At 35.4% G+C, this 14120-nt stretch overlaps 1 protein-coding gene across 1 annotated transcript in view; it reads right to left on the reverse strand.

Moving 5' to 3' along the window:
• Window positions 1-14120, reverse strand: part of ABCA13 (ATP binding cassette subfamily A member 13) — a 199117-nt gene that overhangs the window by 140874 nt on the left and 44123 nt on the right. Inside the window, exons 13-18 of the mRNA XM_054817845.1 lie at window positions 13180-13298; window positions 11735-11907; window positions 10526-10602; window positions 9867-9988; window positions 7004-7198; window positions 4227-4391 (exon numbers count right to left, since the gene is read on the reverse strand). Coding sequence (XP_054673820.1) covers window positions 4227-4391; window positions 7004-7198; window positions 9867-9988; window positions 10526-10602; window positions 11735-11907; window positions 13180-13298 — 851 coding nt within the window. The remainder of the gene's footprint in view (window positions 1-4226; window positions 4392-7003; window positions 7199-9866; window positions 9989-10525; window positions 10603-11734; window positions 11908-13179; window positions 13299-14120) is intronic.

Below are 14120 nucleotides of genomic sequence, written 5' to 3' on the forward strand. Positions count from 1 at the left end.
ATTTATGCCGGTAAGCTGCCACCAACAGACTGAATCTACTTACTGTCTTTAAACTAAATATCCACTGACTCAGTAAGATATGTTTCCTAAAATTTGGCTTTGATAAAGTGGGAGACCTATATAGGATGGATGTTCACAAAAAGTTGTCTTTGATCCAGTTGTTCTAGTTTAAAATAAATTAAGTAAGTCTGTAATCAAGGCTGATGAATCCAAACAAGCAGCCTCCTACAAACAAAGTAATCAGTCAAGCCAGTCACTCCAACAAATTCATGGAAGAAGAAGGCTGGTACTGAAGATTAAAAAGCTATCTGGAACTGGATTCTCAAATGGGTTCAAAAACCTCGTAGCATAGGGACTTTTGACCTAATTGGACAGCTGTATGCTTAAAAAGAATATTATGAATAAAACCAAATTCACGTGGAGTAGAAATATCAGCTACTCCACAAAAGAAACCTAAAAGTCAGGTTACAGCTTGCACATAAAGCTAAAATAAATTCAGAATCATTCCATTAAGAGAGAGAAAAGATAAAATGCAGTTTTCCTGGAAAACTACAAGGAGGTTAAAGATCATTCAAAATTTGATGAAACCGAAGGGCTAAAGGAAACAATTGCAGATAAATAGATATTCTTACTTCTGGGTAGAGCCATAAAACACCCCAAAGTCTTTATTGTACTGAAATTGAGAGTTGGGGGGGGGAGGGAAGGGGAAATGGCAAAATTGCTGATTTTGTTAAATTATTTTTCAGAAGCCTATCAAGTTTAGATGGTAATATTTGAATGAAAAGTAGAAAATCCATCTATACTCAAGAATGAGTGAAATAATGCTCAAAGAAATAATGGATATCTTGTTGTGATATTTAATAGGGCAAGATACACAATAAATTTTAAAATGGAGAGCAGTTAAACACAAAAGTATATGAGGAGTAGAATTTAGTACATTATCAAATCATCATTCCAGACCAATACAATATATTTATGCGGGAAGGCAAGTGCTTTTTCCCCAAAAATACATATGTTATCTCTAAACTAGGTGAACTCTAACAACAAATTCATGTTCTTATCCTAGAAAATATTAATCAGCATTAATCCAATAACCATGTGGTGGGTAGAAAATGTTGTTAAGGAGGTATTGCAGGGACTCTATTAAACAGAAAAAAACTCTGGATTACAGAGAAGTTACTAGTACTTTTCCTGTGAGACTGATCTTAGGTCCACTGTGATAAGTTTTTAGCCGTGAAAGCAGCAAATTAGTGAAATTTGCCTACAATTTAATACCAGAAGGCATTGCAGGAGAAAAGATCAAAATGCGATACAGCAAGAAATCAACTACCTAATTTAAAGTAAATTGAATATAAAGATAACCAGTGCAAAACATTATTTATCAACTGAAATCATGAGATGCTGTTATAAAATGGAGTTTACCTGGATATATCACTGATCCTTGATCAAGTAAGAGACAAAAAATGTATGCAGCTTACAAAAGAGGTGAATGCAAGATTAAGGAAGTAATTTTAGTAGGTATAGACATGAATTAGCAAAACTACAAGAGTCATCAGCCGTAATTCCCCTCAAAGACTGTACACATTTCTTGTCCCCATCATTCATGATTAACCTTAACACAGCATGTGAGGATAACACTAGGATGTCTGAGACAACTGAGAGCCTGTTAGAAAAGAAGAAAAACTAAACCAAACCAAACAAGTACTAAAATAAATCTATTTAACCTATCAAAACAGAAGGACTTCCACAAACACATGGGCAAGTCAGAGAAGTTATAAAAGCTACAAAACATTTTTGATACAAGAGTAAACCTTCTAGCCATGGATAAACTTAAGTCAGAATTTTATACACTTAATAACACCATGAGGCTTTTCAGTAATGATAGCTTTAACAGAGACCTTGAACAAGGTAGTGGAGGGATTACAGAATGAGGCCACCTGTCACAGCTGACAGCATTCAGTAACTCAGCAAGTCCCCTCCAGCTCATCTATTCACGAGTGACAAACATACTGAAAATTAGCTATGGAAATATAAGCGAATAATTTCGAACAGCAAACAAACAAGCAAAAATCATGATCAAAATCAGCAGTGTTTTTCCTCCGGGAGTTATCCATTCACTCAATGTTGTTAACAGTAGAATGTGGCTCTGTATTCGAGTTACTGCTGACTGGCAGATACTGAGTTCCTACGTCATCTTTTATTACACAATATGCAACATACCAATTCAACTTCACATTTTAAGATATTTTAAAGGTATTTCTTGCTTTTCATTTTGTCTTTCAGACAAAAATCCACGTGCATAACTGACAATTTATTACCTCTTTCATTATAGAAGTAATTATTTTTTTAAATCAACTTCAAAATAACTTTTTCAGTTAGAAGTTAATGAAGGAGATAATCTGTCTTACTGTATGCTGAAGGTCCACATATTTTTACTTTAAAAAGCTTTGCGTACTTTATTCGGTAATCTCCTAGGTCACTGAACTACTTTGCTGTTGGTTATCATGAAAATAAAAATCCAGAAGGATGTACTCTTTTGGAAATAGAAGAAAATATTTAAGGAGGAAAGTTTATAAGCATTATCTGCACTTTAGTAGCACACTTATTAGAAGCACAAGTTTGGCCTTTATAGAAAAGCAGAAAAAAAATATCAATAATTAAAGGTATTATTGGAAAGTAGAAAAAAAACCAGTTAAACCTGAAAAGGAAAGGATATTTAAAAATAAACAACTTTTATTATTCTTCAAAATGAGTAAGAGTTACAGAGACAGAAGAGCCCTTCAAAAAATCAAACATCTAATTTATTAACAAAAGAAATAGACACTGAATTTTTTAATCCTCTACAAATTCTTAGATGACAAAAACAAACAGTAATTTCTCAAGAAAAAGGAATTATCAAAAACTAAGAAAATAAAGATTGCATCAGAAAAAGTGACCAAAAAACGTAAGACATAAAAAGGAACAAAAATTCCAAGGTTAAATCTATATTTTTATATATATATAAATCTCTCTATATAAATCTATATTACAGGATAATATGGTTTGTCATGGAGCAAAGATTAAAACTGTAACCAGATGGCCCTCTGCTGTTCGATTTGTTCCTTTACAAACTTTTTTCTTTTTTTTTTTTTTTTTAACAGGACCTTTTGAGAGGTTCTTCTATTAAATAAGCAACTTTGGGATTTCACTCCAAAGAGAATACTTCATTTGTTCAAAGTCTGACACAAACAGAACTAGTTTAAGGAAAGCAGAAAAGATGTAAGCATCTGATGAAAGCCATCTTTCACTGTGGCAGCCAAAGAGCTACCCCAAAGGAGAGAGGCTCAAAAACAAAACTAACATGCACAGAACAGCATTTTACAACAAGCCTCTTTTTGTCACACAGATTAGATCTTGAGAAAGATTCATATCACTAGAAAAAACAGTATTTAAGGCAGTGTTTACTCTGTACTGTAGTCACAAACCACTGTTTACCACTGAGGGATCTTTTAGAGATTTGCAATTTTAGAACCAGATTCAATCCTAAACTTTCCACACGGAAGGGCAAATCCAGAAGGTAATACCAGAGAGGTCAGCAGGTCATCTTATGGAATTAGACCCTGCTTAGAACCAGAACTCTTTTTTTCTGATTTATTTGATACTAGATCCACCACTGTGCTAGCTGTATAGATGCACACACAACAACTGCCCTTAAAGGCAGGGACAAAATAAATATATTCACTCACACTTCACTTTTTTTTAAATGTCAAGCAGAACTATCACACAAAAACCTTAAGTGACACAAACAGAAACCCATAGCAAATCGAAGAACCGCACATCCTATCTTGAAATCTTATCCTTTAAAAAAGCAAAGCTATTTCTTATAAACAAAGTACTCATTTAAAAAAAAAAAAAAAAAAGCATTAGCAGAAAAGGCATGGCTATCTCCAAATCACAGATAATACATGCTATTATTAATCAGCAGCCTAACACCATATTAACTTAGGCTATTATCTCATCAGTTAACAAAAAAAGAGATGACGGAAACAACCCACTGATAGTCTCAAAATTACCAGAGTACTTGAAAGAGACCAAATGAATCATCCTAGGTTCTGTGGACTCTTCTCTCTAAATTCCCAACTTTCTAGGACACAATTTCTATTAGTGTTCCTTCTTACTAAGTATACATCCCTAACAAAGCACCTCAAGATGGGAATTAAGTTTGCATATTGAAATTGTACACATACCTGCTGCAATGCAGAGCTGTCAAGCACACCAATATTTTTAATTCCTTGGAGGAACACTGGAAGGTTTTCCATGACATGGTGGGCTTTATTGAGAAGAGAGCTGATACTAGAAACCACATCCAGTAGCATGTTTAGTACATTGCCTATCTCAGATGGTATCTTAATCTTGGAAAAGAAGGAAAAATCACAACAATAAATTCCAATTAGAAACAAATTTTAACCTTTCAATGAAATACTCGAAATTATTCAGTCTTTTTCTAAACCAGGTTATACAATTTCCTGCAAACCATGTTTAACAAAACTTCTTTTAGTATAACTCCCCAGTTATTCTCAAATTCAGCTAAAGAAAAATTCTCTGGTAATGTTAGAACTGACCTATGACAAATCATGAATTAAAATCCAGAGAACATCTTTATACCTACCAAGCTGAAGAGAACTTTCCTACACAAGATGCTAATGGGATCTGGAATGTCCTGCCCCCTTGGAATTCAGTGTAAATGAGAACTTTTCCTTCAACAGGTTCAAGATTCTCAATGTAACAGTTTAATATTTAAAAATAATTCATAAGTTAAATTAAATCTAGCAACCACTTTATTTGCTTTAGGAATCATATTAGACAACAAATTTTCCTGTCACACTTTCCTTCCCTTTGCATTTTTCACACGCACTGCCTTTTACCTAAAAGAATTGTGTGCTTTTCATTCCCTACTTGCCTAAAGTTCAATTGGCTGTTTGTTGTTTCCACCATGCAAGTTTTGGCATTATGAATTTTCTCTCTATTTCCTTGCTTTTATAGGTTATTTAGATGATATGGTAATACAAACTGATTCATTGTTACCTGCCTATGCATGATAATAGAAACAATATAATTTCATTATATATTTTTGGCTGCTTCCTCTGATTATCTTTATTTTATCCACCTTTATTTGACTTCCTACTATAATAATGTCTGTGCTTAATTTTCTTCTTAGTCTTCACCTGCTTTTACACATTTAAAAAAAAAAACCTGTAAAAAAAAATCTTGTTCAGTTAAAAAATTAGCAAAACTTCCATCACAATTTAGGATGAGCTGAAAATATTTCTCATTCTTTGCTAGGAATTCATTATGCTTCAGTATGGTTCAGTAGAAAAGCCCATCAGAATAAGCACTGGGGTTTGGGTTGGGTTTTTTTCCCCCTTTCTAGGGTGGCAGATAATTCAGAAAGTAGAAATCTTTTATTTTTCCTCTGGTATCTTAACCTATTCTGGGAAATTGACTTGTTCTTACAAGTGTGTGGCCGAACTGTTAAACTGCACATGGAGCATCCAGAATATAACTGAGCATCTATGGCTTTAGAGCAAAACAGTCTTCCTCCCAATGTTATAACTATTTTTCAACTATTTGTACTTCCAACATTTTATGTTCTGTCAATCAATTACCCCAAAAGAACTGAAATAAACGCCTGCTAACTATCAGAAATACTGTCCAATAATTTTGCTCTTACAAGTAAAGATATTATCTCACTGAAAACCCACTAGACCCCAGATTACCTACAGATGTACAGATAATACAGTTTTGCTACAGACTTCTCCATCCACTTCATTATAGTTTTGGTACTGTATTATTCTTGTCAAGGTCATTTGACTTGGGCCATTGCTGTGGTTTAACCCAGCCAGCAGCTAAAACAACCACACAGCCATTTGCTCACTCCCCCCACCTGCCACAGGATGGGGCTGAGATAAAGACAGTTTATTATGACAGAAAAGGAAGATGATGATGATGGTAATAATAACAATAATAATGATAACAGTAATAATAATAATAATAGCAGCATATACCAAACAAGTGATGCACAGCACAATTGCTCACCACCCACAGACCACCAATGCCCAGCTAGCTCCCGAGCCATGGTCCAAACCCCTGGCCAGCTTCCCCCAAGTTATATACTGAGCATAATGTCATATGGTATGGAATGTCCCTTTGGCCACTTTGGGTCAGCTGTCCTGGCTGTGTCCCCTCCCAACTCCGTGTGCACCCCCAGCCTACTTGCTGGTGGGGCAGTATGAGAAGCTGAAGAGTCCCTGACTTAGTGTAAACATTGCCTAGCAACAACCAAAACATCAGTGTGTTATCAACACCATTCTCATCCCAAATCCAAAACTCAGCACTATACCCACTACTAGGAAGAAAATTAACTCTATCCTGGTCAAAACCAAGACAGTCATATAAAATATAGGAGGTTTGCCCTTATAGAGAGACTCATCCTGAGAGCTGGAAAAGCTCCTTCCTGAAGGACCCACCTGGATTGCCACCATGATTTCTACAGCAAATAAAATGCATTCCAGAGTGCTATAAATTTTTCCTAGAAAATAATTTTCTAATTCTTGTTATGTGAGCTCCTATGCTTGCTTTAGTTCCAGTGATGCCAGATCAGTCTTCCACAATTACAAATTAAGAAGTGACTAATGGCATGAACTGCAAACTCTGCTAAAGATTAATAAAACTGCATCTTTGACCTCCTGTGTTTTCTCTAAAGCTTTCATAATTAACTCCTCAGTGATAATTTTCGTGAGGAAGCAAGAAATGGAATACAGTAGCATCTACCAACCCAGTCTTCAACTGCTGTGTTTGCTTTGTGGAGCTAATTGAAGACAAAAAATGCCATATGTCCAGTGTTTGCTTCCACAGAGAAAGAATATCTGAAGAAATAATGGAATTATTCATTTATCTGCCTGCATGCCTTAGACCACGTTCAAAAGAAAAACATAGGAACTGAATGCTTTTTTACCCATCTTACCTTGTAAATGATATGACGTAAGTTCAAATTCTGTGTAATCAGTACAAACATGGTATACAAGTCCAGTGCTGGTAAAGAACATAATTCTTCCACTACCAGGGAAGTTCTATTGTTTTCAGGTAGCTTTAGCAGCAGGCTAAGTACTTCTTCATCACATCTTCCAGTTAAAGCTACCACAAAAGCACTGTAAAAAACCTATTATAATGCATGTGTATTAAAAAGTTTTCTTCCTGAAATGCATCACCTTCTTTTATAGTCAATAAAGTGAGAATTTGTGTCACAGTAACATGACAATTTTCAGTCATCAACAGACCTGAAATAATGAACCATACACCTCTATATCAGATTGGTATGTTTTTACTTTATATTCTCTGTACATATAAAGAGATGAAGTGTATTTCTTACAAAGACCTGCTTTAATTTGTGAACAGGTCAGTCATTCATTCTATGAGCATTCATACCATAAGCAGGCATACTTACAATGCTGAACATACACATTCTAGCAGATATACACCTTTGTTGCAGAAACCTAAAGATCAAAATCTAGATATATGAATCACTAAAATCAAACAATATGGACCTTTCTTCTTTCAGAGGACACACAAATTTAACATTTAGGGATGCCCATATGGTACAATGTTTACTCTGAGGCAGCTCACATTTCTCTGTTCAACATTCCTTTGAAGTGTTATTATTTAATAGTGGATGAAGGGACAAATGCCTAAGCAGACCTTGGGCAAGACTACAATAAAAACCTCCTTGGATGATGACCGTTTGTTACTTCCTACGAAAATGTCACATCAAAAGACACATGCTTGCAGCCCAGATATCTCAGGAGTTCTTAGCTAGCCTTTCTCCTGAAATGCCCAAAAGAAAGCAAATGGCAGCAAGTCCAGAAAAATTACAGTTTTGGACTCTTTAGGAGCCAAAGTACAGTACTCAGGGCTCCGTTGTCCTCCTTAGGACAGAACCTGCCTGTACTGCCTCCACTGAACGCATCTGTAGCTATGAACAGTACTCAGTGAGGGAAACAATCCCCAAGAAAATCAAATTAGGAGCCAAAGTTGGTCAAGATATGCAATTTAACTATTTAATTCATATGAGCATTTTAATTTCCAGCTTATTAATTTGACTTTTAGATTTTTATTCTGGAACAGAATTCTGCCTTTGTGATTGAAAAGGATTTCCTATATATCTAAAGATTCACTTTTTTTTGTGCATATACAAGGAACAGAATACGAATATAAATATAATTCTGCTAACAGCGTAAAAGGATACTGATTTGGACAACTTCTTGTGGAGGAAATTTGATTCTGTGATACAATTTGAAATTTATTTCCTCTTGCCCCAGGTGAATATCACCATTTCAGTCCAGTTTTAACCCATTTGGTGTCTTATCCACTAGATTAAGTCCCTCTGAACTTTTGTTGCAGATCTTGAGTACCAGAGCTAATCCAAACTCCTCTGTTCAGTAAATGAATGCTTAGCCTTCAGGTTACAGGTTTCAAGTGGTTTCAAAACACTTAATCACATGGCAATGAGCATGGCCAGAGCCTAATATTGTGGTAGAAATTAAGGGTAAGTGCAATAAGCACAAACAACTCGAGGGCTTACTCTTACCATTCCAGAGCCAAGCTCAGTAGTAGTATACTAATCACAGAAATACAGGACTGCAATGGGCCTGCAGCTATCATTAGAGTTATTGGACACTAGCTATATATACCATAAACATAAGGGGCATGTCTAAATTATAGCTTAAAAAAAGTACTTGAGCATTTTGCATAATCAGAAAAAGACATAGGCTTTAACACTCCAGTTGGACTGGGGGAGGATTTAAGCACTTAAGCAAACAAAAAATTCTGTATAGATATGCAAATGTGAGATGTGTACATACATCTGAACTCCACATAGGATTTTGGAAAAAAATAAGGATAGAAAGTAATTTGAAAATTCAGTCCATTAACATTACTATTCCAAAAGATCAAAGGTACACTGAATCCCACTTAACTGAATCGCTTCCAGATGACTTCTCTCATTACCATTTACAGGTATCAAAATAACAAGCTAACAATAAAGGCAGTCACACTGCCAAATAAGCAGAAATCATCTATAAGTAGTTATGATGGTCTCAACTGCCTTTTTCATAATCACACTTTTCACGAACAAAACTTGCAACTGTTTCTGCAAGTGGAGCATCAGTGACACCCAGTGGCTGCTTGGTTGACCTGATTAGTTTATACCAAATGTACTCCCAACTCTTTTCAGTCATACAAATACTAACAGGAGAGAGAACCTGTAAGTTAGGTGGCATTTTTCATGATTTCTACTAATCACAGGGATCACAGGAAACAGCAGCAATGATAACACACACAGTCCTTCACTCAGAAAACTTACACAATACACCCTTCAGACAACACCCAGGAGACAACACCTAAATAAAGTGAAGGCAAGGAAAGATACTGGTAGGATAATGTAAGAACAGTGAAGAGCACATGAAGGAATACAGAAAAAAAAATTCAGATAACTCTGTACTGCAAGGATCAGAAGTGGGAAGATACAAAATTCTTTCTCCAGGAACCCTCACCTTCTCTACAGTACCAAGCTAGCAAAGCTCAAATTCCATGTCAGCACAAGGGGGTAAAACACTGCTGAAGTGGTGCCATTCAGACCAGACTAGTGCTACTACAAATTGATCTCTTAATGCTTCATGTTATTATTTTAAAATCCTAAATCCACAAAATATTCCACATAAAAGTGACAAGTGAAAATATAAGATTCCAGACAAAGTGGTTGGTTTTGTTTCAGTTGGCACATCAGACTATAGGTTGACCCGTTAATTTAACACCTCTTTTTGATCTTTTACCTTTGAATGAGAGATACTGGCTTCCAAGATGGTACTGAGAGTTTCTTCAGAAATATTGACAGAAGAACCAATGTCCAGCCTCAACTGAGTAAGATTCTGCACACACTCTTTGACTTTCACATCTGGAAGAGAAGAAAAATAGTGCAAACAATACCATTCTTCTTAATTTAATTGCCCACAGACTATATCCTTTTTCTTAGATTTATTCTGAGGGCTGATAAAGGACACAAAAACTTCATATCATGTAATTCACTTCTACTTCAAATATAAAGGTCACTCTCCTGGCAGATTGAAGGGCTTGTGCATCTGTTTGCATTATCCTATAAGAGCACAGGTTATCCCACATCCCTGTATTATAAGAACATCTGAAATTAGTGAAGTTGCCTTTAGTCCTTTAAGATTTTCTTCTTCCACTAACTTTTAAGTCCCCTTTTCTTTTTAATGAACCCTACATCTTATTGAATAGGCTCTGACAGGGTGAACGATGCTGTTCTGTGCCAACTCAAGCACATGTATGTGTACAATGAAAATATATTGCATTAAGTCAGTAGTCTCCATAAGCAGTATCTCTTTAAAGTTTGAAGAGCAACAAAAAAGTTATTATCCTACAAAATTATGCAGCAGTAACTTGTAAAAAAGTGAAGAAAACTGGAACCCACCATTCAAAAGATTAAAATTGCTGAGAAAAGCTGCCGCTGAGTTTTCTGACAACCGTAGCTCCAAATTTTCAGCCACCCTGAAATGATAGCCTTAGTTTCACAAGTTACCAGAACTAAGTCATTGACATTACTACGTATAAAGAGGCAAAAGGGTCACATTATGCTCTGTGTGCACATCCTGTGCATGCAGTAAGCAACTCTGCAGACCTTCTCATGCTGTATTTATATGGTACAGGAATCACCATATTTCATGCCTAAATGAGATGATTGCAAATGCAGAGATCTTCCCAGGAGGTTAAGTGCTCTAAGAAACAGTAGCTTCTGGAAAAGCACAGGTCTAGCAACATGTCACTTACTTACATGTTTCTTAGTGAGCAAGTATTTTTAAAATCTAGAGATACAAAGCACTGCAGTTCAGGATGAATTAAGTCTATCTAATTGTAATTTAAGTAGTAAAGAGTATACACACATCAGATAATATTTACCATTCAAAAACTGGACATGAGTCTATGGTCCAAAAGAGCAGCATCTAAGCTCAAGTTCTTCTGTATTACTGCTATAATTCACAGAGACCATTCAAGGCCATTATGAAAACAATCCAACAGTCAAACCAGTATAGCAACAATTATAACAAAGACCACTTCTAACTGACAGCAAGTCTGAAATACTCTGTAATAGCAGTTTTATTAATTTACTTTAAAAATACTATTTTTTTTCAAGGAAATAGCAAATATCTGAAATTATTTGGAGTTCAAGCCTGTCAGTTTACAAGCAGCATCTGTGTTTTTCACTGTTTGAACAGATCTGAATGTTTAATGTTTTGCAAGAGATATCCAACTGCTGAGAGGACAAGGCCATAGTAAAACAACTTTAAATAAAAAATTAAGATATCAAAATTCTGATCTGAGGTCATGGAAAATTGAAAATTTCCTTAGTGGTGATTCAAAGCATTCTCCTTGTGGAGCAGCAAGATCTGGTGCAAGTACTCAGCAATAGTGTAAGAGCTTTTAGAAATATCCAGAATTTTGCTAAATTACTTAAATAATTTGTGCATTGTATCCACTCAATTTTCAGTTAAATGAACAAAAGTTAAACAGACTTTGATAAACAGTATTTCTTCCGTAATTACATAATTTAGAACACCAACATATGCACGAAATAAAATCTCTAACAAGAACCATTTGGAGTACGAAATGTAAAAGGCTTTACATTTGCAGTCGTCTCTGTATGTTCCCCAACGTTAGTTGGCATTCACAGCTGCTATTGCTGGTATTCCGTAAAGCTCTCAGGAAGCTCTCCAAAGTATTGGAAATTTTTTTGTTTATATATACCATACTCTCACAATCCCCCTTGATGAAAGCAGGCCACATTCTTTCAATATCCTGCAAAACACAGTGATCATATGGTTAGCAAAGTCATGATTATGTTATTGCTTGAAGTAGCAGGACTTGGCAACTAGATGCATCTTTTCAAATGAGAATATGGTTAAGATAACACTCTTTTACTCATTCTATTTGTAATTGAAACTGGGTGAGAGGTTTTCAAGAACCAAGGACTTTTCAAAGATTTGAGTTTTGGAAACAACCAAAAACATTTGTGATTTTGACCTAGCCTATCAAGGAGATTCATCCATTAACAGAAATGCCAACATTTTCACTTGAAATTTAATTTCAGAATAAAATTATATTTTCATTTATTTATCTTAGGCTGACCATTTTTATCTTTTTCCAAAAAATTATTCTAAACTTCATCAGTTCCCATTCAGCAAACCAAAATATCTGGATACTCATATCCAAAGTTCTTCTTGCATTATGTTTTGTGTAGTATTCACTTTTCTCTTTTCTCCTGAATATTCACATTTCTGATTTTGCAAGTTATTTTTTAATATTTGCAGAAGTAGGTCATAGAATGGTAGTGACTACAGAAATGCATTTGTTCCACAAAAGTCTACTTAGACATCAGAAGAATCACTCATATTTCAGTTTACCTTAAAACATTGCTGTTCATATCAGCAAAAAGTCCAGGTACACAAACTAGCAGAGCTAGCTCATAAAGAGAAGGCAAATTCTATACTAAAAGCACGACTTGGTGTTTTGTCTGCGTGTGCACGTATGTGTGCACTATCCAAAGGCCTGCTTCCAGCTCTGGATGAGTCTCTAAATGCCAAATGTTACTCTCTCATGGTAATTTCATGCACTGTTAAAGAAAAACAGACTGACCCCAGTTGGTAACCACAATTGTTATTTTAGCTTGAATGACTCTGGCCAAGTTTATTTGTATCCAGCTTGATTTCACAGCTGTCCTTGTGAAGATTTAAAAGTATAAATGTACTCTGATTCATGAAATTAGCAGTAAAAATTAAAGGAATTAAAAATGGACTGCTGTTTGGTATTGAATGGCAATCTAGTTATTCTAGTTATAGAAATCCTAGTTATATTTACAGCTTTCAAAGCTCACCAATGTTTACTTAAGGAATTCCTTCTGGGTATCACTATCAACAGCATCAGAGCTATACTCATACAAACCTCAGTTTTGTATAGCCACTGTGGGGACTCATCATTCAGACAGTAGGAAAAAAAGAAGAAATTTCTATTAGTTTCCAAAGTTTAATGCATGTTATAAAGAACACTTGTAGGTGTGGAAACCACTCAAACCTGATAATGATCTTGAACAAAATTGATTCCTTCAATGACAGAGAGGAGTAAGTGACTCATTAATCCATCTTTACACTTTGTAACAACACAGAAAAGCTTGCCAATGACAACTGGTTCTTCTGTAAGATAAAATGCCCAGGCTTAATCAGTTAAAAAAATAAATAAATTACTGTAATCATATGAAAAGTTAACTAAATAATAAGGTACAGAAAAGTTTTTAAAAGCAAAGAAATTCTGATGTGTTAAGGCACTGAGAAATATTTCTGGCTAAATTTATTTATCATTGCAGAGGGCAAGACGGAATAGTTTGATTCAATTTCCATTACTCTTCTCCATTACACTTTCCTGATCAATAATAACAGCAATACCTGCTACAGAACCAGAGAAGAAAACTTCTTTTCGCTCATCTTGGGAGCCTATATGCAAGGAATAAAACAAGCTTACTAAATTAAATTTCAACAATTTCTTGAAGGTGAAATTATTCAGCTACAGTTAGCCAATTCAGTGGCTAGAAGCGAACCAAACACGGCCAGAAGTGGGAGGTGCCACTTCCTTTACATACTTGCCCCATTTTTCCTTTCTGTTAGCTGTATGGTGCCTTGTGGCAACTCCAGCTCATTAAAAAAACCTCTGTGACCTGACTCAATTCACTAGCCTGGCAGAAAAACATACAGTAAAAAAGTAAGACAAAACACGAATGTGTATACAGTCTTCTGCTGGGTTTGTGAGTCAAATTAAAAAAGGAAGAGGTCCTAGTGTGTCAGAGTAAGCCCAGGAAGAAGGGAAAGAGCACACAGCTAAAAATGAGAAGAGACCTCCTGCTTCCACTGGGATTTTGAATCAGCATGACCACTCTAGAAAGAAATCATCCCCTTATGTGATCTATATCAAATTTTTTTCTGTGCCTCTGTTGGTTTAATTTCTAGGTATCAGTATGCTTT

Source organism: Grus americana, chromosome 2, assembly GCF_028858705.1.
Source record: "Grus americana isolate bGruAme1 chromosome 2, bGruAme1.mat, whole genome shotgun sequence".
Lineage (NCBI taxonomy): Eukaryota > Metazoa > Chordata > Aves > Gruiformes > Gruidae > Grus > Grus americana.